At 36.6% G+C, this 25,558-nt stretch overlaps 5 protein-coding genes across 10 annotated transcripts; 3 read left to right on the forward strand and 2 right to left on the reverse strand.

Annotated features, from left to right (window-relative positions):
• Nucleotides 1-2,276: 2,276 nt before the first annotated feature.
• On the forward strand, nt 2,277-7,344 carry LOC102614144 (U-box domain-containing protein 5-like). Of its 2 annotated transcripts, none has more exons than XM_052440480.1 (6): nt 2,277-2,540; nt 3,067-3,143; nt 3,667-3,852; nt 4,333-4,440; nt 4,632-5,773; nt 6,294-7,344. In XM_052440480.1, exons 2-6 carry the CDS (start codon nt 3,090-3,092, stop codon nt 7,036-7,038), a joined length of 2,235 nt encoding a protein of 744 aa, XP_052296440.1. In that variant the 5' UTR covers nt 2,277-2,540; nt 3,067-3,089; the 3' UTR covers nt 7,039-7,344. The 2 variants fall into 2 exon arrangements, with proteins under 2 accessions (XP_052296440.1, XP_052296441.1); XM_052440481.1 differs by having other exon boundaries at nt 2,277-2,450.
• A 1,312-nt stretch (nt 7,345-8,656) lies between these two features.
• LOC102614427 (protein NUCLEAR FUSION DEFECTIVE 5, mitochondrial) lies at nt 8,657-11,957 on the forward strand. The gene is made up of 2 exons (XM_006473454.4): nt 8,657-10,031; nt 10,638-11,957. The coding sequence occupies exons 1-2, from the start codon at nt 8,940-8,942 to the stop codon at nt 11,688-11,690; spliced, it is 2,145 nt and encodes a 714-aa protein (XP_006473517.2). The 5' UTR covers nt 8,657-8,939; the 3' UTR covers nt 11,691-11,957.
• Nucleotides 11,958-11,965: 8 nt separating this feature from the next.
• On the reverse strand, nt 11,966-14,346 carry LOC102615013 (CBS domain-containing protein CBSX3, mitochondrial-like). Of its 3 annotated transcripts, none has more exons than XM_052440379.1 (7): nt 14,203-14,346; nt 13,702-13,991; nt 13,348-13,623; nt 13,168-13,249; nt 12,889-12,962; nt 12,728-12,788; nt 11,966-12,636 (listed from the first exon to the last, which is right to left on the reverse strand). In XM_052440379.1, exons 2-7 carry the CDS (start codon nt 13,771-13,773, stop codon nt 12,494-12,496), a joined length of 708 nt encoding a protein of 235 aa, XP_052296339.1. In that variant the 5' UTR covers nt 13,774-13,991; nt 14,203-14,346; the 3' UTR covers nt 11,966-12,493. The 3 variants fall into 3 exon arrangements, with proteins under 3 accessions (XP_052296339.1, XP_052296338.1, XP_006473521.2); XM_052440378.1 differs by having other exon boundaries at nt 13,702-14,004; nt 14,175-14,311; XM_006473458.4 differs by having other exon boundaries at nt 14,175-14,297.
• Nucleotides 14,347-14,413: 67 nt separating this feature from the next.
• On the forward strand, nt 14,414-16,657 carry LOC102614710 (uncharacterized). Its single transcript, XM_006473455.4, has one exon. It carries the CDS (start codon nt 14,414-14,416, stop codon nt 16,475-16,477), a length of 2,064 nt encoding a protein of 687 aa, XP_006473518.2. The 3' UTR covers nt 16,478-16,657.
• LOC102615700 (tubby-like F-box protein 5) lies at nt 16,616-19,985 on the reverse strand. Of its 3 annotated transcripts, none has more exons than XM_006473460.3 (5): nt 19,717-19,985; nt 18,687-19,078; nt 18,512-18,599; nt 17,731-17,854; nt 16,616-17,647 (listed from the first exon to the last, which is right to left on the reverse strand). In XM_006473460.3, exons 2-5 carry the CDS (start codon nt 19,053-19,055, stop codon nt 16,969-16,971), a joined length of 1,260 nt encoding a protein of 419 aa, XP_006473523.2. In that variant the 5' UTR covers nt 19,056-19,078; nt 19,717-19,985; the 3' UTR covers nt 16,616-16,968. The 3 variants fall into 3 exon arrangements, with proteins under 3 accessions (XP_006473523.2, XP_006473522.2, XP_024952577.2); XM_006473459.3 differs by having other exon boundaries at nt 17,731-17,863; nt 19,717-19,983; XM_025096809.2 differs by lacking the exon at nt 19,717-19,985 and adding an exon at nt 19,542-19,670 and having other exon boundaries at nt 17,731-17,863.
• Nucleotides 19,986-25,558: the final 5,573 nt, after the last annotated feature.

Consider the following 25,558-nt stretch of genomic DNA (forward strand, 5'->3'; position numbering starts at 1 on the left):
TATCCCATCTAAGCCTATGTGTAAATTAGTGTTATTAATCTCATAATTTTAGGATTAAATTCAAATTTAGTTGCCTTTAATTCAATACAAGTATACAACTAAACTTACTAAATATGAGATAAATATTTAATTTAAAAATTAATATAATCCTATACTTAATCCTAACATCCAAACATGCCCTTATATGATAATAAACTGGGACTGAAACTCGAAAGTTGAGTTGATCGTATCTTCCATACGCACAAATGAACGAATCCATTAGAGTCACGGTAGCAGTAATAGGATGAGAATGATGCTAGCCAAACAATGTGGTGGCGTGGGGCCATAATTTTGATAATGATCCCCCTCTCTTCTTGTTCGGTCTGAAACAGACGTCGCTGTTGGACTGAAGCTAGTCGTCGAATGCAACTAAAGTCGTCGCAGGGAATCTCTCGTTGCTTTTGTTGTTTTTAATCTTCTAATTAGTTCCACGAACCGGTGGTCTTCATCACTCGCGCCTTAGCATTATTACGTACGTACTAGGCTTTGACTGACGAATGATTATGAATGTCACCAAGTCAGCAACCGAACACAACGATTATATTATAGAGTAGGGAGAGTTACAGAGAAATATGAGAGTTAGGTGTAGAAAAATATGAGAGAAAGAAGAGAGAAATTTGTCTTTTCTCTCTACTCATCCACACTCATTTTTTTTTAAAATTATATTATACATAGATTGTTACTCACATTATATCAGATATTATAATTAATATTTACAATCATACTACACAATTGGAATCGCCGTCAAATATTGACACACTGAAGCACTTGTCCAGATACTTTAAATCCTTTCAAATATTCGAGAGGTGCCTACTCCACTCACATTTCGTAAGGCAAAGACTGTCTCCACTTAATTATGTTGATGATTGAAGGAGTACTGAAATTAACTTCCATAAAGCTTTTATGGAGGCTCGAACATTTACACTCAACATTGTAAATGCAAAGCTTAGCCCATTGGTCCATTTTCTTCTTTATTCTCTCATATTTCTCTACACCAAGTATTTTCTTATATTATATTACGGAGAAACTATCAGTTTGTTATACTAAAATTAATATATGCCACATTTTTTTATTATTTTCCTGGTATTTTAAAAAAGAGTCAGACTATTAGCACCCCTCTAAAATTCTATTGAAACCCCTTTTCCAATTATTTTTCATTTAATACCAAAAATACCTTTTTTTTTTCTAAATGAACAATCTTTTTATTTATGAATTTTTAAGTTTCTAATAATTTTCTCCCTCTGTCAACCTTAATATTTATATTCCTCTTTTCAAACTTTCTTTATTATTTAATTTCTAAAGAAAAAAATCTAAAAGAAAAAATAAGAAAAACATTATACTTAGAAAATAATGAATATTTTTTTGGGTTTAATACAATTTTATCCTACCTATAAATTTTGGGTTCATTGGGTTCAACAATTAGTTTGAGAATCCTTAAAAAATTAGTTGCAATGGGATAAAATTTTATTTAATTTATTTTTCCACTATGTTGTATCTTAATTAAGTTGTTATGTTTATTACAAGAATTTTATTTTGGCTTAGGTGATTACTTTTTAAATTCAAATTATTTTAATGATAATAAAAAAATTTATATTGTACAAACAAAATAAAATTGAGGAGAGAAAGAAAATATAAATGGTTTAATTCTATTTATATTTTTCCTTAAATATAATTGTACTATGATAAGGGTTTCATGATATTAATGAAGGGATGCTAATAGTCCAACTCTTTTAAAAATTTTCAGGCATCTAAAAATTTGAAAGAAAAAAAGGATAAACGAGTTATTTACCTAATAAGTTACCAACGAGTTATTTACCTAATAAGTTATCTTAAAAATATAAAATTTATTGAAACTATTTAAAATAATAAAAAGCATAAAAACAATTAAAAAAATTAATTATTAATTTTTTATTTACATTAAAAAATATATTTCTTATTTTTAGTACTTAATTTTTTTAATTTTATTTATATAATTTATTTAATATATAATTCATATAAATAAAATTATATTTAAAAACAATGATAATATTGTAAAATTATACAATTAGGAGATGATTTCAATAAGTTTTTTCTTTTTCTTTTTTTAATTTAGTCATAATACTGGATTACTTTATGACAGTTTGGAACGGGTGGGATGATGACCATTGCATTTCTGTATTTTATTTTATTTATCTTTTCTTGACTTGAATTTGAGATTCAACGGGCACAGGAAGATATTTGTTTACAGAAAGAGACATCATTTTTCACTATTCCCTCGGAGAAGGCCAAAAAGCATGCATACGAGTTACAAACCTGTGAAGGAAGACTTGTTCCACTTGAGAAACGGAGACTTTATATACAAATGATCTTTCTTTAGTAGTAACTAATAATAGTGTTTTCCATTTTCGTTTTCTTCTCCATGTTCACTTGAGGTGGCTTGCACAACTGCTAAACTTTTTCAGAAGATTATTTTTATTTTTGCTTCCGCGTTGTTACTTAGTTGTTTCTGCCCTTTTTGTTGAGTAAGTGATGATGCCATCTTGTCGCAACATAGTTTCTGTTCTGTACTGGGTTCTTTGTGTTTGCTGCTGGGCGAGTTTTGATTGATTCCGAAAGTTTTATAATGGCTTTTTAACTTTGTAGAATAAAGGGTCTGAGCATGTCTAACAGAAGTTTTCATTTGAACTTGGTCTCCATTTTCTATTGGGGTTACTTCTGCCAATATTTTTAAATTCATTAGCAATTGGGTTTGTGACAGTCTGACAGAGGATATTACAAATTTTTAAAGTTACATAACTGTGTGTGAGTGGTTTTATTAGTTAAAATTGTAAAAGTAGGTATCTTCCGAATACTTTTAACAACATACTCTAGGAGTCGTGCTGTTATCTCTGACTAAGATTCATATTTTGATCTGGATTCGATCTATGACAATCCTAAAACGTCCGAGTTGCTGCTAATAATGATTGAACAAAGCAAACTTGAGTTCGTTGAACTTTTCTGATGGAAGTCTTCTTTCTAGGCTCTCAAATTGATTACGTACATGTGCAGATTAAGGACACCTTTTGTATTGGATGGGGTCTGATGTTGCTGAATCTGTGGAACTTCCATTTTACTGTACAGTGAAGGTAAACATCAGACTCTTTGTTAATCTTAGAAACTATATATTTTTGTCATTTGCTCTACCATGATAGTCATGGCATACTTTCATAGTGGAGTTCAGTTAATCCAGTAGCTTTATATTTTATGGTAACCTTTTGTATTCAGTATAAGTGTAGCATTTGAAAACAAAAATGACAACCTGATGTAGAGTTTCTCGTCCACGCTTAATTAGGGGAAAAGCTGCTGGAAATTCTTTAACGTACTTTTGGTATAACAGAAACAATAATATTAGCCCTATACAAGTTTTTTCAAATTGTTTGTATTTGTTGTTTTTGGCCAATAACCCCAATTATTGGAGGTTTACATTTGAAAATATGGAGGACTACATTTGAAATTATGGATTCTAATTTATAAATGTTGCTATGTTTTACTGGCTTCCCGATACTTTATTTTCTTGGGGAAAAAGAAGGGGATGCTGGGGGCTGACAGCTGAGGCATGAAAATTATTGCAACTATATTATATCTATATGATGAATTGGAACAATGCAGGTGCATCGCTTGATGTGTCTCGAGCTGAAGACGTTAATTAATAAAATCTCACACATACATTCGGATATTGAATCTGCTGGGCCAGGATGCACGTCAGGGATACACGCCCTTTGCTCATTTCATGTTGCAGTAGATAAATCCAAGTTACTTATTCAGTATTGTTCCGAGAGTAGTAAACTCTACTTGGTATGCATAATAGTTGTACGTATGATATCGATAAAAGATTTTTTTTTTTTCTTCTGTGAAAACATCTGCTTAGTAATACCATCACTTGTTGAGGCTCATATTTCCAAAGACTAGGTCTTAGAATTTGAAAAGCTCTGCAAGTATGCAGAAGATGAATTTTTCTGAACTGATTGCATTTTCTTGCCACAGATTTATTCCCTTTATTCTAAATGCACAATTTTAGCAACTTATAATCTTTTTGCCCTGCACTACTCAGCATTTCTTCCCGAAAACAACTTCACAAGCACATTAATATTTCTTGAATCGATATTCATGTACCAAAAGTCAAACATTTTGCCTTTTTCGTTTTGGTAATTTATGCACTATAGTACTTTGGTATTGATGCTGCTGCCTTCATGCTTCCAAGATTCTTAATTTACATTCTCTAGCTTATCCCCAGAGAAATGTACATCCTATAGTATAACATATTCATGTTTTCAGGCAATAACAGCTGATAGGATACAGATGAAATTTGAAAGAGTGCGGAACACTTTGGAGCTGTGTTTGAGCCAAATTCAAAATATTGTTCCATCGTTGCTGGCTGCAAAGGTCTGTTGCTCGAAATTGAATGCTGGTAGTTGGATTGGGCAGCTTTATTCAGCTTTATTTTGATATAACTGCCTCATTCTTTTACTGCCCCTACCAATTATCATTGTTGTACGCCTTGACTTTTCTCTTTGAACCTTTTTAACTTTTTTTTTCCTTGGTAATTAGCATTGAGCATAATTTGTTTTCTGCAGGTTTCTGATATCATTCATGATATTAGGAATGCAAAGTTTCCCTTAGAACCTTCTGAAGATGAGGCTGGGAAGGTTCTACTTGCATTACTTCATCGCGGCATTTCTGCATCTAGTTTCATAAACCAGTTAGAGCTTGAGGCTCTTCAACTTGCTGCCTTAAGGCTGAACATTACATCCCCATTGGCTCTTTTGATAGAGAAACGATCTATTAAAAGACTACTTCAGAAAATTTGTGATACAGATACAACCAGGAAGAAGGTTTTGAAGTGCCTCTTGTATCTTTTGAGGAAGTATGGGGAACTAATTTGTAAACACAAAACTGTGAGCACACATGCTGTGCCCAAAGAGCCGTGTCACCAATCCATTGAGGCACAAGCAAAACTGGGAAATGAGTGGGATGAGAACCCAGTTAATGAATCTGGTGTACTTGAACCTCCTGAGGAATTCAAATGCTCCATCTCTTTGAGGCTGATGTATGATCCTGTTGTTATCGCTTCTGGAAAGACATTTGAACGGGTGTGGATACAGAAATGGTTTAATGCTGGTCACACCACATGTCCCAAGACTCATATGAGGCTGGATAATGTGTCCGTTACTCCGAACGTGGCAATCAAAGAACTCATTTCACAGTGGTGTTTGAAGCATGGAATCAGTATTCCAGAGCCACATTCACAACCAATGCCTGCTCTTCTTTCCTCAAGGAAAACTTCCTCCTCCAGCTCTGTTGCTAGCTTTGGCAGCTCCATGGATGATTTATGCCTTCATGTTAGTAATGTGTCATTTTCCTCTTCAGATACAGATCATGATTTACATCCATCAAATGGCAAGACTGATGATGGTCTAAGTTGCGCGTCACCTCTTAAGAATGCAAATTCTCACAGATACCAATCTTCTATGATAAGGCATGGCACTGATTTAACCTCTCTCTCCAAACTTGCTTCTCGTCCATGGGGTTCCCAGTGTGATGCTGTGGAAAACATTAAAAAGCTACTGAAAGACAATGGCCAGTCCCGTCATTTGGCATTTTTGAATAGCTATGTGAAACCACTGATAAAGTTTCTGAAGGATGCACACAACTTATGTGATGCAAAAGCTCAAAAAGATGGAGCTGAGGTGCTTTTGGCAATTTTGAGTCAAAGCAGGTACTACTTCCACTTGGCCATGTATTATTGATCAGAAATTTTTTCTTTTTTTTAGATTTGTTTGTACAAACTACGAAGGGTGAAGGTAATGGTTCTGAAAAGTAATATCTGGTAACTAGATAACATGATGGAACCAACTCCTGAAGAGCGACCACTATAGAACTTGCTGGGAATCGATAGTTTTAATCAGTAAACATATTAGAATGCTAAACATGTGAAAGAACTATAGTGCTGCAACTGCATTAAACTAGTAAAGACACTGCCAGTTTATTAGATTAAAGTATATAATTTCTCTATATTTGGTAAACCAGATTTCTTATGAGGCATCCACTTCTGTTTCTGTTTTCTGCTCCATGGCATTTGTTACTGGAGGGATGAATATTATCTTTATAATTGCAATTTGTTACTTTTCGTAATTCTACCATTGTTCTTTTTGAGGTTTTACTTTTCTTATTTACAAGAACTGATGGAAAGTAAAAAAACTTGATTCTGTTCTAACGAAATCAGCTGTTTTGCATAGAGATGAAATGCCCCTCTTCCATAAAGATGAAATATGCACATTTGCATTGTTTCTGGATTCTGAAATCATGGAAGAAGCCCTTGAAATCATTGAAGTATTATCCCACCAACAAAACTATGCATCTGAACTTGTGGGATCCGGGATTATACCTTCCATAATAAAATTCCTTGACACTGGAACCAGAGAATCCCGTGAGCTTGCTATCAAGATACTATGTAATTTGTCCAGTGGTGACAACATTGTTTACCACATATTATACTTGGATTGCACTTCAAAGCTGGTGCGTCTTTTGGAAGATCCGATACTGTCAAGCTATTGCATCAAGATTATCAAAGCCTTGTGCACATCTGAGGCTAGGGCTGCAGTTGCTGAAAGCAATCCATGTATCAATTCCATTGGCAAGCTACTGGAAACTGGAACCAGAGAGGAACAAGAACATATAGTGGATGTTCTGTTATCTCTATGTCATGAGCACACCAAGTATTGTCAGCTGGCCAATACAGAGAGCATCATTCAATGTGTAGTTGATATTTGTGTGAATGGTAATTCTAGGGGGAAGGAGACTGCTAAAGAGTTGATAATGCTATTGGATCATTGTAAAGAAGATAATGCCTCAGAATGTTCAACTTTAAGAGCAGACATGTTACACGACTCTTCCAGTCACCATACAGATAACAAGACATCTTCTGTGGCATCTAGATTCCTTGGAAGGAAAATCGCAAGATTTTTACGTTCCAATCATTAGCTTTTCTTTAGTCCTCTGCTAAGTTAGATATGGCTAATTTCCTGTTGCCCACTCGGTTCATTGACGGATGAGGGGGGCAGCCATCGTAGTTGTAGAAATACAATAACCTGCGTGCACAGCTTTGCTTTCATTCTTCATGATCAAGGAATGTAGGGTAGATTTTTCTCTGCTGCATTTGTAGTAACTAGGAAGCATTAAACTTTTTTCTTATTTTCTAGTTCAATTTAGTCATGTATACATAGAGCTTTCTGATGTTAGAAAAAATTACCATTCGTATCTACGCATATAATTGAGATTGGTTATTAAGTACACCTGTTTCAGCAAAAATCACAGTTTTGAACTTGTTCTTCATGCTTGATGGATGTGTATGTATAATAGGAGGACTATTTTTCTTTTCCTTTTCTTAATCAAGAAATTCAATGAACATTTTAGAGATAATTAAGTCTTGTTATTAAAGAGAAATAAAAGAAAATTAAAATTTTCATATGACCTTTCCAACCCTTAGAAATTAGATTTATGTAGCTAGTTCCTAGAAGTTAAGAGGATATCAAAATTACCCAGAAAAAGGGGCAAAAAAAGAATAAATCTAATTGGGTGGGGTTAGGAATGGCAATGGGGAGGGGGGGGAGGGGACCAATCTCCCTATACCCATCCCCGATGTTTTGCATATGTCCCCGTCCCCGTCAAAATTACTTGAGAGAATCTCCATCCCCTCCCCGAATAATAATAGGGGATCCCCGAGGATCCCCGGTACCCGAATAATTAATAGTTTAATACATTTTTTTATTTTCGATTTTAAATTAATCATATTAAAATAAACGCATACCGCTATTGTAAGCTCGTAACCAACTTTGACAGCACATTAAGGCCTCCAATGTGCTTGGATGAAGTTTGTTATGGTATGAGCTCACAACTCTACCACTAGTGTTAAAAGCTGATTCAGAAGCAACTGTTGTAATTGGAATTGCCAAAATATCTCTAGCAATTCGAGCTAATGTAGGATACCTATTAGCATTTGTCTTCCACCAACTCAAAATATTAAAATCTTCCATCCGAGATATAACTTTCTCATCCAAATATGAATCTAATTCATCTGAAACAACTGCACAATCTCCATTGTTTACATAATTATCAAAACCTGTCATCCATTTGGTTGCTTTCTTATAAGAATCCCCTATAGATCTAGTAGAAGAACTACTACCAATATAATCAAAGCAATAAACAGTTGATGAAAACTTCAATTAATAATTTCAACTAATTCCCGGCAAAGGGTGACCACTTTCCCAACATACAACTATTTTGATATTTATTATTTTTAACAATATTTATAATTTTGTTATTTATTTATTAGTAATTTTAAAAATAAAAATAAAAATAAAAATAAAAATGGGGAAATGGGTAGGGGATGGGGATTCCACCTCATCCCCGTCCCCTCCCCGAATAAAAAGTTGGGTAAAAAATTTTTCTCGTTTCCTCCCCAAAAAAAAATTAGGTATAAAATTATCCCTGTACCTTCCTCAAATAGGAAAAATCGCCGAGGGTACCCATCCCCGTGAGGATTTTTGCCATCCTTAGGTGGGGTGAACTAGTTGATAGTGCCCTAATAGCTAATACGTTGTCGTATGGAGTAGTCTCCATCGAAGTCATCAAGTAAGAAAAACCCTAACTCTCGTCCCTCTCCATCTCTACTCCACTCCATTCACTAAACCCTGAAATAACAGTCAGTTCATTATTCGTCCCTGATACTTTTATTTCCATTTCAGGCACATTTCAATTCCAAACTCTCGTTGTCGGAAGTTCATTTACTATTTTGCCCAAATATATAATCTATATATTTTTTGTTTTCCCTTTGTTGCTGAGACACTTTTGAGAGGGCTTTGACTATCTGTTTCTTCGTGGAAATGAATTTGAAGCACTTGCTGTCTAGGCAAATTACCAAAAATTTATCAAAGTTAAAAGGGGTTTCATTTAATTGTCAGAGAAATTTATCCACCATAAGCGTCCCAGTCTTACCTTCCACTTCACCAAAAAGTCATGACTTCACTCTCTCCCAAAACCCTAAAACCGCAAAACCCGGTTTGTCTTTCAGAAGATATATTTTTTCGAATCAAGAAACCGAACGAATCGCCTCAAGTATTGGCCCGAAAACCGATTCTGAGGAGGAAGAGGATAGAGACATGAATGAGTTTTTGTCTAGATTTGTCTGGATAATGCGAGGGAAGATGTCTGATGCTTACCCGGATAGTGATAAGAAAACAATTGATGGTATGTTATTGATGATTGTTGGTAAAGTTGTGTCTGAGATGGAAAAGGGCGGTCTTGAGCGGATGATTGAATCAGCGTCAGCATCTCCTTCTCAGGATTTTAGTGAGGATTTGTGGAGGACGGTGTGGGAAGTGAGTAATTTGGTTTTGGAGGATATGGAAAAAGCAAGGAAGAAGGAGAAAATGAAGGGTTTTTTGCAATCCGACAAAGTCAAGGAAATGAGTAGGTTTGCCGGTGAAATTGGTATTCGCGGGGATATGCTGCGAGAGCTTAGGTTTAAGTGGGCGCGCGAGGAAATGGAGGAGAGTGAGTTTTATGAGGGTTTGGAACGACTTAGAAAAGAGGCGAACGCACAAGAAATGGGTGAGAAAGCAGAGGGCAAGGCTGCTGCAGAGTGTGCCGAGGTGGAGGAGAAGCCTAAGGTTATCACTCTTCCAAAGAGACATGGGAAGATAAAGTACAAGATTTATGGACTTGATCTTTCAGATCCAAAGTGGGCTGAAGTGGCCGAGAAGATCCATGAGAGAGGAGAGATGATTTTGCCTGAGGAACCAAAGCCTATAACTGGGAAATGCAAGTTGATTACAGACAAAATCCTTTCTTTAGAAAAGGAGGAAGACCCTTCTCCTTTGCTGGCTGAGTGGAAGGAGCTTCTACAGCCAAGTAGGATTGATTGGATCAATCTGCTCGATAGATTGCGGGAACAGAATACTCAATTGTACTTCAAGGTATTCTGGTCCTAAAATTTCTTCATTCCATATCTTTGCTTGGTTTTGTAATATTTATGGTTAACTAATTTCCTTTTAACATGGTCGTATTGAACTGTTTAGAGAAACCAAATCACTTATTTGCACTTGCCTGGCCTTGTAATTGTCTCCTTACGCTTTGTCTGCTTAAATCTAAATATTTCATTCTAATACGACCACGAATCTTTCTTGGCTCGTTTGATTTTTTTTTTTTTCCGGTTAGATGTAAATGGTCAAATCTGAATGAAACTACTGCTTGGGATTTGAATGTTAATATGAGATGAATTTTGTTCATCAGTTTTAAGCATGAATGTGATATGGAAAGCCAAATCTAGCTTTTTATTGTTGCATCAATTTTGTTTTATGTACTACCTTTTGGTTTTTGGAAGTTTTTTATTCATGTATTACTTCTGTTTCTACGAGCTATGGTGCACATCAAAGGATGTGCTACATCTTAAATATAGAAATATGTATGAAGACCTGAATTTCAGACTTTTAAGATATATAAAACAAAGTGCAGTTAGTGGAGACTATTACTTTGGTTTTGGTTATTTTGATGTGGTGAATGTTGAATGAATTATTTTGTAGGTAGCAGAACTTGTGTTAAGTGAAGAATCTTTCCAGACAAATGTTCGTGATTACTCCAAGCTTATTGATGCTCATGCTAAAGAGAATTGCTTGGAAGATGCTGAGAGAATTCTTAAAAAGATGAATGAGAATGGTATCGTCCCTGATATTGTGACATCCACAGTTCTGGTTCACATGTACAGCAAGGCAGGCAATCTTGACCGTGCTAAGGAAGCATTTGAGAGTTTGAGGAGCCATGGATTCCAACCGGACAAAAAGGTTTACAACTCGATGATCATGGCATATGTAAATGCTGGCCAACCCAAGTTGGGTATGTCATTGGTTGATATGATGATCACAAGCGGCATAGAACGCTCAGAAGAGATTTACTTAGCATTACTTCGGTCATTTGCCCAATGTGGTGATGTTAGGGGAGCTGGACAAATTACGAACATCATGCGGATAGAAGAATTCCAGCCAACTTTAGAGTCTTGTACCTTGCTTGTGGAGGCTTATGGACAAGCCGGTGACCCTGATCAGGCAAGGAGCAACTTTGATTACATGATAAGACTTGGGCACAAGCCTGATGATAGATGCACTGCTAGCATGATTGCAGCATACGGGAAGAAGAATTTATTAGATAAAGCCTTAAATCTCTTACTAGAGCTTGAGAAGGATGGTTTTGAGCCTGGACCTGCTACCTATACTGTTCTTGTGGATTGGTTGGGGAGGCTGCAGTTGATCAATGAAGCTGAGCAGCTGTTGGGCAAGATTTCTGAGCTGGGTGAGGCGCCTCCTTTTAAGATTCAAGTAAGCCTCTGTGACATGTATGCGAGAGCAGGGATTGAGAAGAAGGCTCTTCAGGCTTTAGGGTTTCTGGAAGCAAAGAAGGAGCAAATGGGTCCAGATGACTTTGAGAGGATTATAAATGGGCTTTTAGCAGGTGGGTTCCTGCAAGATGCTCAAAGGGTACATGGGCTGATGGAGGCACAGGGTTTTGCTGCATCTGAGAGATTAAAGGTAGCCCTAATATCATCTCAAACATTTAACCGCCAAAGACAACCAACAAGATAGTTTTGTAGTCCCTAGAAAATGATTTTCTAGCCAGAACATGATATTATCAACCAGTTTATTTGATGAACAAGTGGGATCTTCTCTATAGAGGAGTGAGTTGAGCTTTTACCTACATTAGCATCTCAACCTTATTTTGTTGTGTCAATATTTCTAGTGTTTCCGTGCCCAAATAGAATGCATTTCTATCTTCCTTTGTTTTTTGGACCACGATACATTGGTCTTTTTTAATAATTACTTGAAAGAGGGTAAAACAATTCGTTTTAATGATTTTTTCAGAGTATCTATTTTGTGCTGGATAGCTGACTTACATCGCTTTTATGATGGCGGCATACAATGAAACATAATTTATTCTTTATCCATTTTTTATTTTTTTATTTTTTTAAAGTGTGAACGCATAAGTCCTTTCTCTTCCCAGAGGGAAACACGTTGACCATTTAATATAGAAATTACAGCTTGAAGATGCTGATGATTTTTTTATATCATGGGATTCTGAGGTACATACTTTTAAATCAGTGGCATCCCAAAAATTGATATGGAGAATTTTGGCAGTACATATTTCCAATTATCAACATGTTCAACAGACAATGGTGAGTATGATGTTTAATTTGACTTGGTTCCCATTGATCAACTTGACAATAGATGCTTCAGGTTAATTGATGCCATATTTCTTAAGTTTTGGCCTGAAAAAAAATCTTTGGATACATGCTACCATAGAACAAAGACTAGAAAGCTGGATGTTGTACAAGATCTTAATCACGGTTCCCTTCTTAGGATGGTTTCATCATACATAGAACTGTGAGATTCTAATAGTATTCTCCTCTTATAAACTCATTCAATCGTTTCAATTCCCCTTTTTGTTGCTCAACCACCGCACGGACCACATCTACAATGGAAATCATCCCAACTATTCTCCCATCTATTACTGGAACATGTCGAATGTGTTTGTCTGTCAACACCACAGAATTATCAATAATTCCCTTCCTTTTTCTGCTACAAATAAAAATACAAAAGAGAAAAAGTTCTATTTTGCTAATTACCTGTCATGAGCTGCATTGCATGAAGAATGTTTGCATCGGATGGCAGCGTAATCAACTTATTCTGTTCAAGTTATAAATTTAATGTCATGTTTTCTATAGGAGAACAGCTAATTGTCGAATTTGAGTAATCCAACAGCTGACAGAGAGTTAGATTGTATTACCTCATCGGTCATGATTTCTGCAACTCGCGTGTATTTAGGGGATCTTCCCTGTCCAACAATCTTCCTCAGATAGTCTGCTAGTCCACCATTTCCAACACCAGATACTTTGGTTATTTATCTTTTCTGAGTCAAGAAGATGTCTGGTATTGACAAATTTGGTCGTAATAGAATTGCGTTCTGATGACTTTAGTTGTTATACTGTTGTATGGAAAATATGGGCATACAGAAATGAAGGATTTTTGGCTTTGGAATATGAACAAAAGAGAAACAAACGGTTACCTCTTTCCGTGAAAATTCCAGCAATATGTTGTTGCTCTCCTGGTTTCAGTACTACTAGTGACCCAATATTATGTTGCGCCATCTGCAATGTCACAAAGATATTTTCCGTGAAATATGCATGCACGACTAAACTGAATCAAGAAAAATTAGGTTTAAAATTTCACTTCGGTGGAACTCTACATTTTTCACAGCATCTTCAACAGTGTCGTCTGAGCGGCAGCAAAGCCAGGACCCAACTTTATCATCTCCTTTGGTCATCAAAACCTCAGCTACCGATATGTTCTCTAGTCCCTTCTCTTCGGTTGGTGAAGATGAAGAGGAGATGACACATCCAAAACGTGAGCATGTTTTTCTCCCCTCAACGACGTATCTCCCTTGGTGATGCTCCAAAATTGCACCCTTCAGAATTTCCTGGCAAGTACGTACTCCTTTAATCATTCCTTGCATTGTATGTGTCTGTTCATAGAAAATGCCAAGAATAGTTTCGTTATCTTATTGGTGCCTTTTAAATGAAAAGAAAGCTAAAGACCATACCTGAAAAATGAACTGAGACAGGTTGGAATTGACTAAAATTCTTGTGATGGTGAAGCAACGACCTCTCCCCATCAGCGGCAATATCTAGGGTTAACAGAAAAGAATATCTTGTCCTGAAGATTTACTTGTGAGATAAAGTTTCATTTAGTTCTTTCCTTGAGTGTGTGGACAAAGGGAAAGAAATGTTTCCTTCTCTTGGTTCTTTTTCTTGATATTATTGGAGAATGGAGAATGGCCCAAGAAGATACTCAGAGCTTGTAAAGGAGCTTCTTCGCTTTTTTTTTTAGTACCTGGAAGTGTAACCTTGAGTAAAACAATCAAGCCAATCAGATAACTCGTGTATCGCGTGAGTCTATACTCTTGACGACGACATTCAGTAAAGTATATGCTTGGACTTAGAATGCCTTTAAAAGGAAAAAAGTATCGTTCGGAGAATGAAATTCAAAACAGTTGCCAAGGGAGAAATGGAAAACCTGAAGCAACCAAAATGAGATGCTAAACCTGACATTCAAGGAACATCTGATTAAAGAATCCTTCTCTTCTCATGTTCAAAGGTTTGTCCTTTTCCAGTCTTTTCAAAGGAAAGGAAGCAGCGGAGACGGTCAATCTATATATAGCATACCTCTCATCATATCAAGAGCATCACCTCCCACACATACCCCGGGCATTATCCAGTTCCATTGCCGCGTATTTTCACTTCTCTTAATTATCTATGGCAGACCAAAGGCAACCTTTCCGCTTTCGACTTCCATGGCTATCGACAATGAGTGCTCCTCCCCCTCGTCCTACGCCTGAGCCGCAACCCTCTCGTCCCACTCCTGAAATTCAAGCCCCGGCCCAGCCAACCATCACCACCCCCATTCAGCGCCCTCCATTTCGGCCTGCAGGGATAGCCCCAGCACAGCCCCCTCCCCAGGCCCAGACAACAATAAAAACAGAACCTCAGCCACCACCGCCATCTGGTGCAGCTACTGAATCAAGAGTTGCTTCCCAACCCACATCACCACCTCGTGCAACAACTCAAACTCAGGCTGCATCTGTGCCTCCACCAGAAAGCCGGGTCACTTCTCAGCCGGCATCACCATCTCGCGCAAGAACTCAAACACCCGTTGCCTCCCAAATAAGGTCACCATCTCGTCCAGCCCCACAAGCAAGGGCTGCCTCTGTGCCCCCATCTCCACCTCGTACTGCTTGGACACAACCGGGAATACAAGCTGCCGCTGAACCTCGATCGCCATCACGTTTGGGCCCCCAGAGTACAGGCCAAACATCGTCACGATCCCCTTCTCCAATGGGCAAAGCCACTAAGGTGCGGCCAACAGCCGGAGCAGTTTCTCAGCTCCCCTCTCCCCAAAAGCAATCAGAACCATCAACTAAAGAAACCTCCCAGACTCCTTTAAATATTACTCATCCCCTTTCTTCTTATTCTGAAGAGAAAGAAACTAAAGAGACCTCTCAGCCTCCTCTTACTAGTACTCATCCGCTTTCTTCTCTTTCTCCAGAGAAAGAGTCAAAGCCAGCAGCATCCAAGCAACTTCTGCAAGAACCTCAACCAAAGACACAAATCAAATCAGAGATTGACTCTGAATCTCAATACCGAACTGGAGGTGAGACCACATTTAAACCTGATACGACAGCAGCCCAGACAACACAAGCATCAGACTTGGGGACAACAATTCCACCAACTTCTTCAGTAACTCCAGGAGCACCAGTTGCACGCGAAAAGCTGCCCCTTACAGAATCAGAGAAAAAGATAGAGGGAGTCGAAAGGAAGAAAGATATGCAACAAATCGTGAATGAAGCAAAGCCTCAAGATGGAAAAGAAGTTGCACGAGAACTTGTGAAAGACGAAAAGACTAATGGTTCAGCTGATGAACAGATGCCGAGGACAATCAGTGAGCTTCTTACCGCAGCCTCGGGTTTAGAAACACGGAGTAAAGAGTTATTTGGTGCTAAAATTAAAACAGAAGAAAGGAAACAGGAGAAGCATGAAATTTTCGAAAGAAAGAAGCCACAGTCAACACCTGAATCTGAGGAAAAACATATCAAGACGGTGAGTTCAACACATGCAAAGGACAGGAACATCATAGGTAATCATCAGAAGCCTGGTGTATCCAACGGGGATAGAACTCCTCTGCACAAAGAGATCAAGGAAGATATCTCAAAATTTGTTCATAAGTTGGCCATAGGGCATTCAAAGCAGCCTGTAGATGATAGACCTGTAAGTATAATAACTGTTGCAGGTGAAAACAGAGGAGCGTCCATGCAGTTAGGGGCGGAATCAGCCAAAAAGGGAGGATCTGTCCCCATTCACCGGGGTTATAAGCTCAAGTCAGATGAGATCGCTGAAACTACCACGGATGGAGAAGAAAGTTCTAAGGGAAGAAGCCCTAGGGATCCCACAACCAAGAATAATCAAGCAACAACGGCATGCATTAACAGTAACATACAAAGCATCAACAACTCAATTATGTTCAACAGTTCAGTCAATGAGAGAAATCCTGGTGTCCATCTGGTATTCTCTCACAATCTAGCAGAGCCCACCAAGCCAGCTACAAAACCAGAGACTCTTGAGACCCATGGCCACGAGGCTAAAGTTACCATCACCCCTTCGGAAAAACTTACTTATCAACCCACAGTAAGAAGACGGTGTCTCAGAGGGCTTTTCATGGAACCAAGTGACTCAGACCCGGATAATCCTGAAAAGCCTCGGCGTCACGGTTGCCTCTATAACTGTGGGGAGAAGAGCAAGGATAAGGACATTAGGGTGCTTTGACTATACAAATCAGAGCAACTTCACAGTACCGGCTCATACCAGCAGATTTGCTTGCTAAAGATAAAACATAGTGATAATAAGGATGCCGTATCATCCATGTAGTATGCATTGAATGTTACATCACTTGTGCATATCATATAAAAGAAAATGTACCGTGTACTTCATTCAAATTCAGTTTCAGTTACACAACGTTTCTAATATACAATTAAGAGAAGCAATCTCCAGTCCCCGCAAAATTATAGATAAAATTTTCAAAAGTGAAGCTACATACTCAAAAGAGAAATGTGTCATGGAATGGCCTTTTCTGCAGATAAGTTGGTTTGGCAATATAAATTACACTCTGCATTTCTGTCATTACACAAAAGAGATACCTGCAGTATACAAACATTCGAGTCGAAAGGAAAGATAAGGCGCTTCCATCAAAACAAATATGTACAACTAAATTGGAGGAAGACTAGCAAGATCATGTTCCTTATGGTAAAACAGAAAGGTCATTCACAAGCCGGCTTGGTATCAAAGCTGCTCAAGCAGATTGCAAAGGCTTGCAAGGCAGAGAGGGGATATCGATAATCCATAGTAAAAATATCTTTCCCAATCTTTCCAAACTGCAAAATCACTCTCTCTTGTTCTGCCACTGAAACATTTTGGTTTGGCTCTGCAGCTGCCACCAGCTGGAAATTCTTCACAGATGCCACTGTAACTCGTCCTTTGAAATTTAGACACCAACACTGTAACTGCTCATGCCATCTAGGGGCTTTATTTTTCAAAATCAGTGGATCCCCAGCGCTTCCGAATGATTCCAGTGGCCCAGAAAGGCTAGTGGAGCTGAATTCAACAAGTGGCTTCTTTCCTTTAGATACAGGTGAAGGTGAAGAAGGAATTTGCTCCTCACAGCAATTTGTGAACTCTATCGGAGTAGGTGCAGTGCCCCCTTCTTGAATTGCAGATATTGGAATTGAATGCATGGTACATTGCATTCTCCTTGGGCCGCGGGTGCGGAGGACATTTAGTTCATAAGATATGGTGGCCACACTGTAGTTACTACTAGATCCTTTTAGAGATACCTGCTTTGGAAAGATTTTTCTTTGTGACCTAGAATTGGAGTGGATGGCAGTGTCGCATGGAGGCTGACTGTCATAAATTGTGAACTTGGTTCCAAGGAAATTAGACCTGTATAGAGTTTTGCTAATTAATTGCATGAAACAATAATGCATTTTCTACAAGGACGAGAATCCAGCAGTGCTAGAGCTCACCTTAGTTTTCCAACGTAAGTATTGCTTGTTCGAGAGAAATCATCTCCAACTAAGGATATCAAGAAATCAGTGCTTGTTGCCTTCCTGATCTTCCTTGCAGCCAACAGTAACTTACTCATATCACCTGAAAGAGCTGTTGTTTAATTAAAATTATCAGCAGAGTATATCAGCAACTGAAACAAATGATTGTTATCCCTCTTGATCATCTGATATTAAAGAAATCATCAGGAGTGGAACATAAAAAATAATAATAATAATCAAGTGTAATATCAACAACAGAGAAAATTATATAGAATGAAATAAAAATGTGAGATTTCAACAATTGGATCCCTGGAGAGTTGCAAATAAGATGATAACCCCACAGACCACAGCTAAGTTCTTATATGAGTTTCAAACATGTTATATCAAACGTACTGCTACATTGATCAACTAATGTTTCAATAATATTCAGAGTATCAACCACAAATCACGCCACAGATTTGATAAGCAATTTGAAGATAAAAACTAATTGTATGACTGGATGAAGCATTCTCCTCAGTGGACTCTAAATAAACTGATCCTCAAAATTAGAAAAAGAAAAGTACATTTAGCGGTTTATCTAACCAAATTGTTAGTTTTAAAATATACAAGTTGATTCCAACAAAGAAAAGGGAAAAAATTTAATTAAAAAAAAAAGCAACAAGTACCTGGGTCTGAGACCAATTTGTTTCAAATCCATTAGTAAAACCCAGAGAAGAAAAGGAAAAAGAGATAAAAAAATAAAAACATATCAATATTTTACCTGGGCTGAGACCAAGATAAAGTCTGTATGCGCCAGTCGGCCTTTCCCTTCTAATATAGCATTGAATTGGAGCATCTCTTGGACCCGGCTACTCAGAATCCAAAAACTCAAAATTCAGATGCATGCAGAAACAAACATTATAAAAAGAGAAGAAACTTTATAACCAAAAAGATACCTGCTTCAATGAAACGGGAAAAGAAAGCAACCCGCATTGCTCAGGAGTCCTAATTATCTCCTTTGTAACAGCCCTCCAAGACTTGCAAACAGAAGCACAAGCAACAACATCCCTCCTGGCAGGCCAAGAGGTCTGGCTAGCTTCTATGCGCTGAATAATATCAAGCAGCAATTCAGGGGGCATGTTTGCCCACTGACTCTGCTCAACTATTATTTTGGATGACGATGAAGAACCTTCAGGAGCAATATAAGAACGCCCTCTGCGTCGCATATTATGCTTCCCATTCTCCGAACATCTTCTTTCTGAACCTCTTCTTGATATGTTACCAATACCATCTCGCATTTCCTTAACAATGTTCTTCAACGCCATCTTCAATCAACTAGCAATTTTCACTACAGAAACAATTGCAAATAATAATTACAATTTCATACAGATTTACTATCTTTTTACATCTAATTGCTTAAGTTTACATGACGTATAAGCTTCTATGTTTCTATTCTTCAGTTTATGTCACAGATCATGGCTTGCTGCCTTGTAAAGATTATAATTTGATTGAGATTCATGACTAAAAATGAAGGCTCGATCATATATATAGCTCAAAGTTTCACTTGTAAAGCACAAATTTCTATAAGTTCCGAAACGTTTTGGCCTACAAGATGATTTTAACGATATCTCCGTTATATGTATATAACTATAACAAAACCAGCGTCATCGCAAAAATGAAAATTTGAAGCGTATAAACAAATAAATAGACAATTAATTAGATAAAAAAATTAAGAATTGAAAAAAAAAAGGAAATAAATTTATAAACTCCAGATCTAACACGTAAACGATAGAGATGACAGATTCATGTACCAAATGAGAGACAAATTCATGTAAGATCTCGAATTCTCTAAATAAATAGCGAATCGGGAAGAGAGACGAGAGACAATTTGGACAAATTTCTCGATAACTTGAACGAAACAAAACTTTTTTAACTCTTAACAAATCGCTATAAGAGAAAATAGAAAAATGCCGAGCGAGTCCTCACCAAAAAGCCGTTTCAGGTCGTCGTCTCCTTCGCATACCTCTCTCTCTCTCTCTCTCTCCCCGTCACCGCAGTCACCACCACCTACCCTGCCCTGACCTGACCTGAGAGGCTGCTCTGCCCAGCAAACTGCCACGAGCCACTCAAAAAGCTTTTCTCGGATCCTGATTTCTCATCTTATTTAAACGAATTTTCCTTTTTTAAAATTTTGACCTCTCTTTTTCGTCTCGTTTCGTCCGTTAAAATTAATTGGCTGTATTATACAGAACCGTCTACTTCGATTTGTGCGATTTTAATATAATAATAAAGTTTCATTTCAGTCCCTTTTTTTTTTTTTTTTAAGTGTGAAAAACTGAAAACTAAAAAGTGCGGAAACAAAAAACAATGCTAATTCACGCCTTTTTGATTAACTAAGCACTGTCCGCTGTTAATCATGGTTGGCACTTGGCAGTAGTGCCTTTACAAGCACTCCACGTCTTTAACTTTCGCTGTTACTTTTTTTTTTTCTTTTTTTAATTCTTTTTCCTATTATTCGTAGTATTGTTTAGTGGGTTGATCTTACACTCCACTGCTAACTAAGTGTCTGTTTAGTATAATTTATTTAATTATTATAAGTATTTATTTAATCGTATAAATTTTTATCAAAATTTTTGTAATTGTTTGGTTGATTTTCTAGTAGAACTTTTAAAAGTTAAATAAATTATTTTATCTCTATTTATAAAACTCAAATTTTGGATTTTTGATAATAGAGATTGAATAATTTCTTTTAAATATTAAAATACCTAAAATATCCTCTACTTATTTGATAATCTTATTTTATTTTTTTATAATATAACTTTAAAAAACTTATCTATGAAAGTAATTTTATAATTTTTAATAAGAGTTATTATTGATAACTAAACAATTAAATTTTTTTAGGTAAAAACTCAATTTATAAAAGTTCTATGAATAAGAACTCTACTTAAATAAAATCTACTTGAAAAATTGTACCAAATGTAGCTTAAAAGTGATTGGCTTTCTTATTCCACCCCCCAAATTATATTGGCTATGTATTGAACTAAACGGAGATTACACAATCTATGCACTAATTCACAATTTACTTTACAAACCATTATAGGAGCTAATATTAATACTATAAATAGAATAATAACATCTAGCTCCTTTAGTTTTATATTTTCTCAAACTATGTGTTTGTCCATTTAAATTAAAAAAAAATTCTTTACTTATTAACTGTTATTAGAAACATGATATCATTCATCTATTAGATAATGAGATAAACAAATAAATACTCTTGTGCGTTAAGAAATTAACTATCCAATGGAAAGTACAACATTAATTCTTCTGAAGTAAATAAAGTGATCCAAGTGCCTAAATTAATGTAAGAGGATGCCCTTAATTCAAAAATTATTAAAATTCAGGGACCTAGATGTTATTATTCTTTGCTTTTATGATGATACTCCAATTTAAAAATAAATAAATAATAAATTATCTCGTGGTAAAATCGTTTACTGAAGCTACTCAGAGATTGTATTAATTGATCTTGCTTTTTTAGCGTGAAAAGAGGATACATCATTGCACGAGCTCAATCTTTCTTTTCTTTTTCTGTTTTCTTTTTTTCTTTTTTAATTTTTCAATTTTTCCTACCCCTCTAATTTTGATTGCGCTTTGCGCACACGGCACATATCGCACATTCACAAGTCCAACAGTACAAAAAGTCATCGCTGCGCATGGATGTTTACTCGAATGAAAAAACAACGACCCGTTAAGCCAAGGTTTTGTGTCACATCAAAAAGGTCAGGAACCAAAAGAGAAATAGAAAGACGTTTACATAATGAATAAAGAATCGGGCAACGTGTGTATAAAAAAAAAAAAATCTCAAACGATGAAGCAATTCGAAACATGAAAATGGGTGGATCCAAGGGCATTTTCAAGGCTGACATGACAGAGTTAGAGAGCAGAAGAGCTGCTCAAGCCTCAAGTAGTAGTCAAATTCCTGTAGAAACCGCAACGGATCAGAGGTGTCTGTTAAGGAGATCTGGAAATCTAGGGATCCGATATAGAAAGGAAAGAGCTAAAAGACAATGGAAGAGCCAAGAGGGCCCCACGCATATACTGTTTTTACGTTAGGGCCCTCTCAAAATTGCTATTTTCATTAATGACTTCGGAAAATGTGAAGGGTTCTTAATTCTATAGTTCGTACTTTTTTTTTTGGTTTCTGACTATGAGGTATTTTGAGGAGGGCTCCAACTGTGGGAGTCACCTTTAAACCCGTACCATAACTCATATTAGAAGTCCCCGCTCGAATCGAGAGGCACAAGTTCTCCCAACAAAAAACGATTTTCCTGCGATTCGAATTGGGGAACAAATCCAGTCAAGTCACTTAAGGAGATTCTATTGCCTGTAGAGCCAACACTTTGTTGGTTCTATAGTTCGTACTCTTTTAACATGCATAGATGCTTGGAGCTGACATACGTGGTAATGTGCGGGCCACTCACACGTGTACGGTCAAGTGTGAAGGGTCTCACTATAAGTTTTTTTTGTTGATTAAACATTAGATTACTAGAGATATATACAACTGTTATGACAACAAGTCATTACATTGATTGTAAATATTATTACACTGATATTTACAATTAGATATATACATGAGACTTATATTATTACATTTTTATTTTATGAAATACATGTCGAGTCAAATATCCTTCACGGAGGAGGGATGTCTTTACTCCACTCGTATTTCGCAAGGGAGAAAGACGTTATAAGTAGTCTCCACACAATTATATTTAATTAAAGGAGATTGAGTCCGTGAGGACTCGAACCATTACCATCATAGTCATACTTAACTTTAAGGGTAATAGTTCACCACTGAACTATAAGTCCAAGTGCTCACTGTGAGTTAGAACACTGTTTTCATGCATATATAATATCAGGCAAGGGATTGTATGTTGCATACATTATTATACAATGGTGGTTGCTCTTTCCTCCATGCCAGGAATTAATTAGCAATAAAATTGGGGGTACGTGTGTGAATGTTATGCCAACGGAACATTGTCGTTGCGTACGAGAAGCGGAACTGAACAGTGTGCGTTCCGTTTGTATTCGTGTTCTTGGTCATTTTGGGAAAAAAAAAAAAAAAAAACCAATTCTTGACCGCCGAATCGGTGTCAGATTTGTGGCCAGCAACAGTCACACTCGCACGTGTTCAAGATTTTTTTAAAATTTAATTAATTACTACAAATATCTAATTATTTTGTCTTGTAAAAGAAATAGGGTCTCAACTCTCAACAAAACTTCACTGTGAAGGCATGCATGTGGGAAGATGCCACATGGGCCATCTATTTAGCTTTAAAAGTGTAGCTGCGACTTGCGACTGTGTGAGAGCCTTTTTCGTTTTCTTCATTGAGTAACACAATGAGGCTATATTCCAAGTAGGATGCTTGCAAAATAGAATCTGGCCCTTTGTTTTTGTTAGCGGAACCCCGTGGTTGGTTTCAAAAACATTTCTCTTTTTTCAATTATTTCATTTCGAATGCTGTGTATTAATTAATTCATTCATTACGTGTTAATATATACGCCTAGACCTCAAGTTATCATGACTGTTTCTTTTATAGATTCTCTTTATCACTGCATCGGATGAGTATCCATGTGCATGTATACATATATATATATATATATATATATGTACACACACTACTTAATAAATCCTAAAAGAAGATTATAGGCGTTAGGGTACATAATGATTATAGGTTATTAGGGTTTATATATCTTTTAATTTTCTTTTCTTTTAATAATTTTTGCCATACGTTTTTTTTTTCTAACACTCATAATCAGAATTTTAGAATTTTATTGATATTCATAATCAATCACAATAGAATTCATGGTTTTTACTTTCACAAATGTCAGATGAAATCTACCTCATCCATACTAATATAAGAAAGTAGATAACACTTCTATCCAATTTTAAATTTTAAAGAGAGATACTATATATAATTAGGGCTTGAACCATGCCCTCAAAATTTTTAAGGACATTCGTTATAAATGGACTAGGAGTCCATTGATATTATTATCATACATTTGAATAATAAGGGGTTTCAATTAATTTCTTATATATATATATATATATATTACCGATATCATAGGAAAGTCGATCCAGAGCTTTGTAACTTATCATCTACTTATAAATGGGGCTGACTGTAATATAGGCACACTCCTCTGAGATTGCATCAATACTGTGTTTGTATATCTAAAGAAATTAAGAAATGTAGTATGGGGAGCTACACAATAACATGCTTTAAGCCTTTGTTAGACACTAGAATTAAGCGATAGAGAACAAAACTGAAAAAAGTTTAAGCAAAGCAAAGTGCGGAGTTAGGTAAAGAAAGGCAGTTGTACTTGTACATCTGCATGGTTAATTATTAGAATAATAAAACAAAGGGATGGTTCCTTCCAATTAACTTGAAAACAAGTTCAAACAGATCATCATGATACATCCATATATAGATAGATATAATATAGAGTGAAGTGAAATGTGGAGCCCAAGTCACATTTCTGGCTTGCGCAATTTTAGTTGGCTGTTTTGCCGGACTGAGTAAAATGCCAACAAGGCCGGACGGAACCAGAATTGATCAGCATCTTCGACGTGGATAAGGTTGGCTCATGCCGCCACAAAGCAGCACTAGTTAGATTATACGTACTGTACCTCTTTCATAATTTTGGTGGCAATGCAGCCACCTATGTTTGTGTTGCTGTTCCTGCCAACTTCGATCTAGGCCATAGGTACTTACCATCATCAACAGCGCGCGCGCGCGCGCGTGTCGTTGCCCCCACTTCCACCTCGCGTTCTGATTTTTTCGAATTTTGATTGGGGAGAAATCAGATTTTACGTGTGAAAATTGTGGTGGCTACAGTCGAAGAGATTGTGTGAAATCCTGGAGTGCAGCGCAGTCAATGATGAAATGATTGTAACTTTGACTACAAATTAAGAAAAGTTTTCCTTTTTGGGTAAGGGCATGACAGTCCTCGAGTTGTGTGATATTGAAATTTAGGTGCCACTGAGAGCCCGGGATGTTTACTAATAATTACAGCCAACAGCCATGCACGCTCTTTGTATTTGGAAGAAAGTGATCAGCTTTCTTTTCTTGCAACGAGAAAATGATAATAAAGTAGAAGTATTTTTTGACCTTTAAAACTTGCTTGAAATCACGTCCACCCCGGCCTTTTGCATTTTAAATCTGGTATAGAGGCTGCCGCGCTGTCCAAGTTCTTTTAAGTTAAGTCAGCACATATGATTGGATTAGACTAAATATTATAATTGAATTAGATTAGGAGCCGTTTGGGAGTGTGGTGAGGTGGCTGGACTGTCAAAATTCAGCTACTAAAGTGTTTGGTAACACTTATAGCTGGGTTTTGACAGTTTGACATATTTTTTTTCCCAACTGCAAGTTAAATTACTAAATTAGCCTTATATATTATTTCATTTTAATTTTATCCTGCTCAATTTTAAACTTCATTTCAAATCGATTTTTTTTAAACAAACCCTAAACACCCATTCTTATCAGCACGATTCCGACTGTGGGAGTTCCAATTGATGCGATTCCAACACCGAAATTCTCATCAGTACGATTCCGACACCGGCCACTCTCATACGCCTCTGTTAGTGGTGCATTTTCCTTTACTTCTTGTTCATTTTTTAGTGCTCCTTTACTCTATTACATGCAATTTTTCATTTTCTTCCTTTTCATTCATAAAATGTTGGGGCTTTTGTTTAGAATAAATTGATGGGTGATGGGTCATGCGTGATTTATTTGCTTGTAACCATTGTTTTTATTGTAGTTTTTATTTTTGT

This window comes from Citrus sinensis, chromosome 5 (assembly GCF_022201045.2).
Source record: "Citrus sinensis cultivar Valencia sweet orange chromosome 5, DVS_A1.0, whole genome shotgun sequence".
Lineage (NCBI taxonomy): Eukaryota > Viridiplantae > Streptophyta > Magnoliopsida > Sapindales > Rutaceae > Citrus > Citrus sinensis.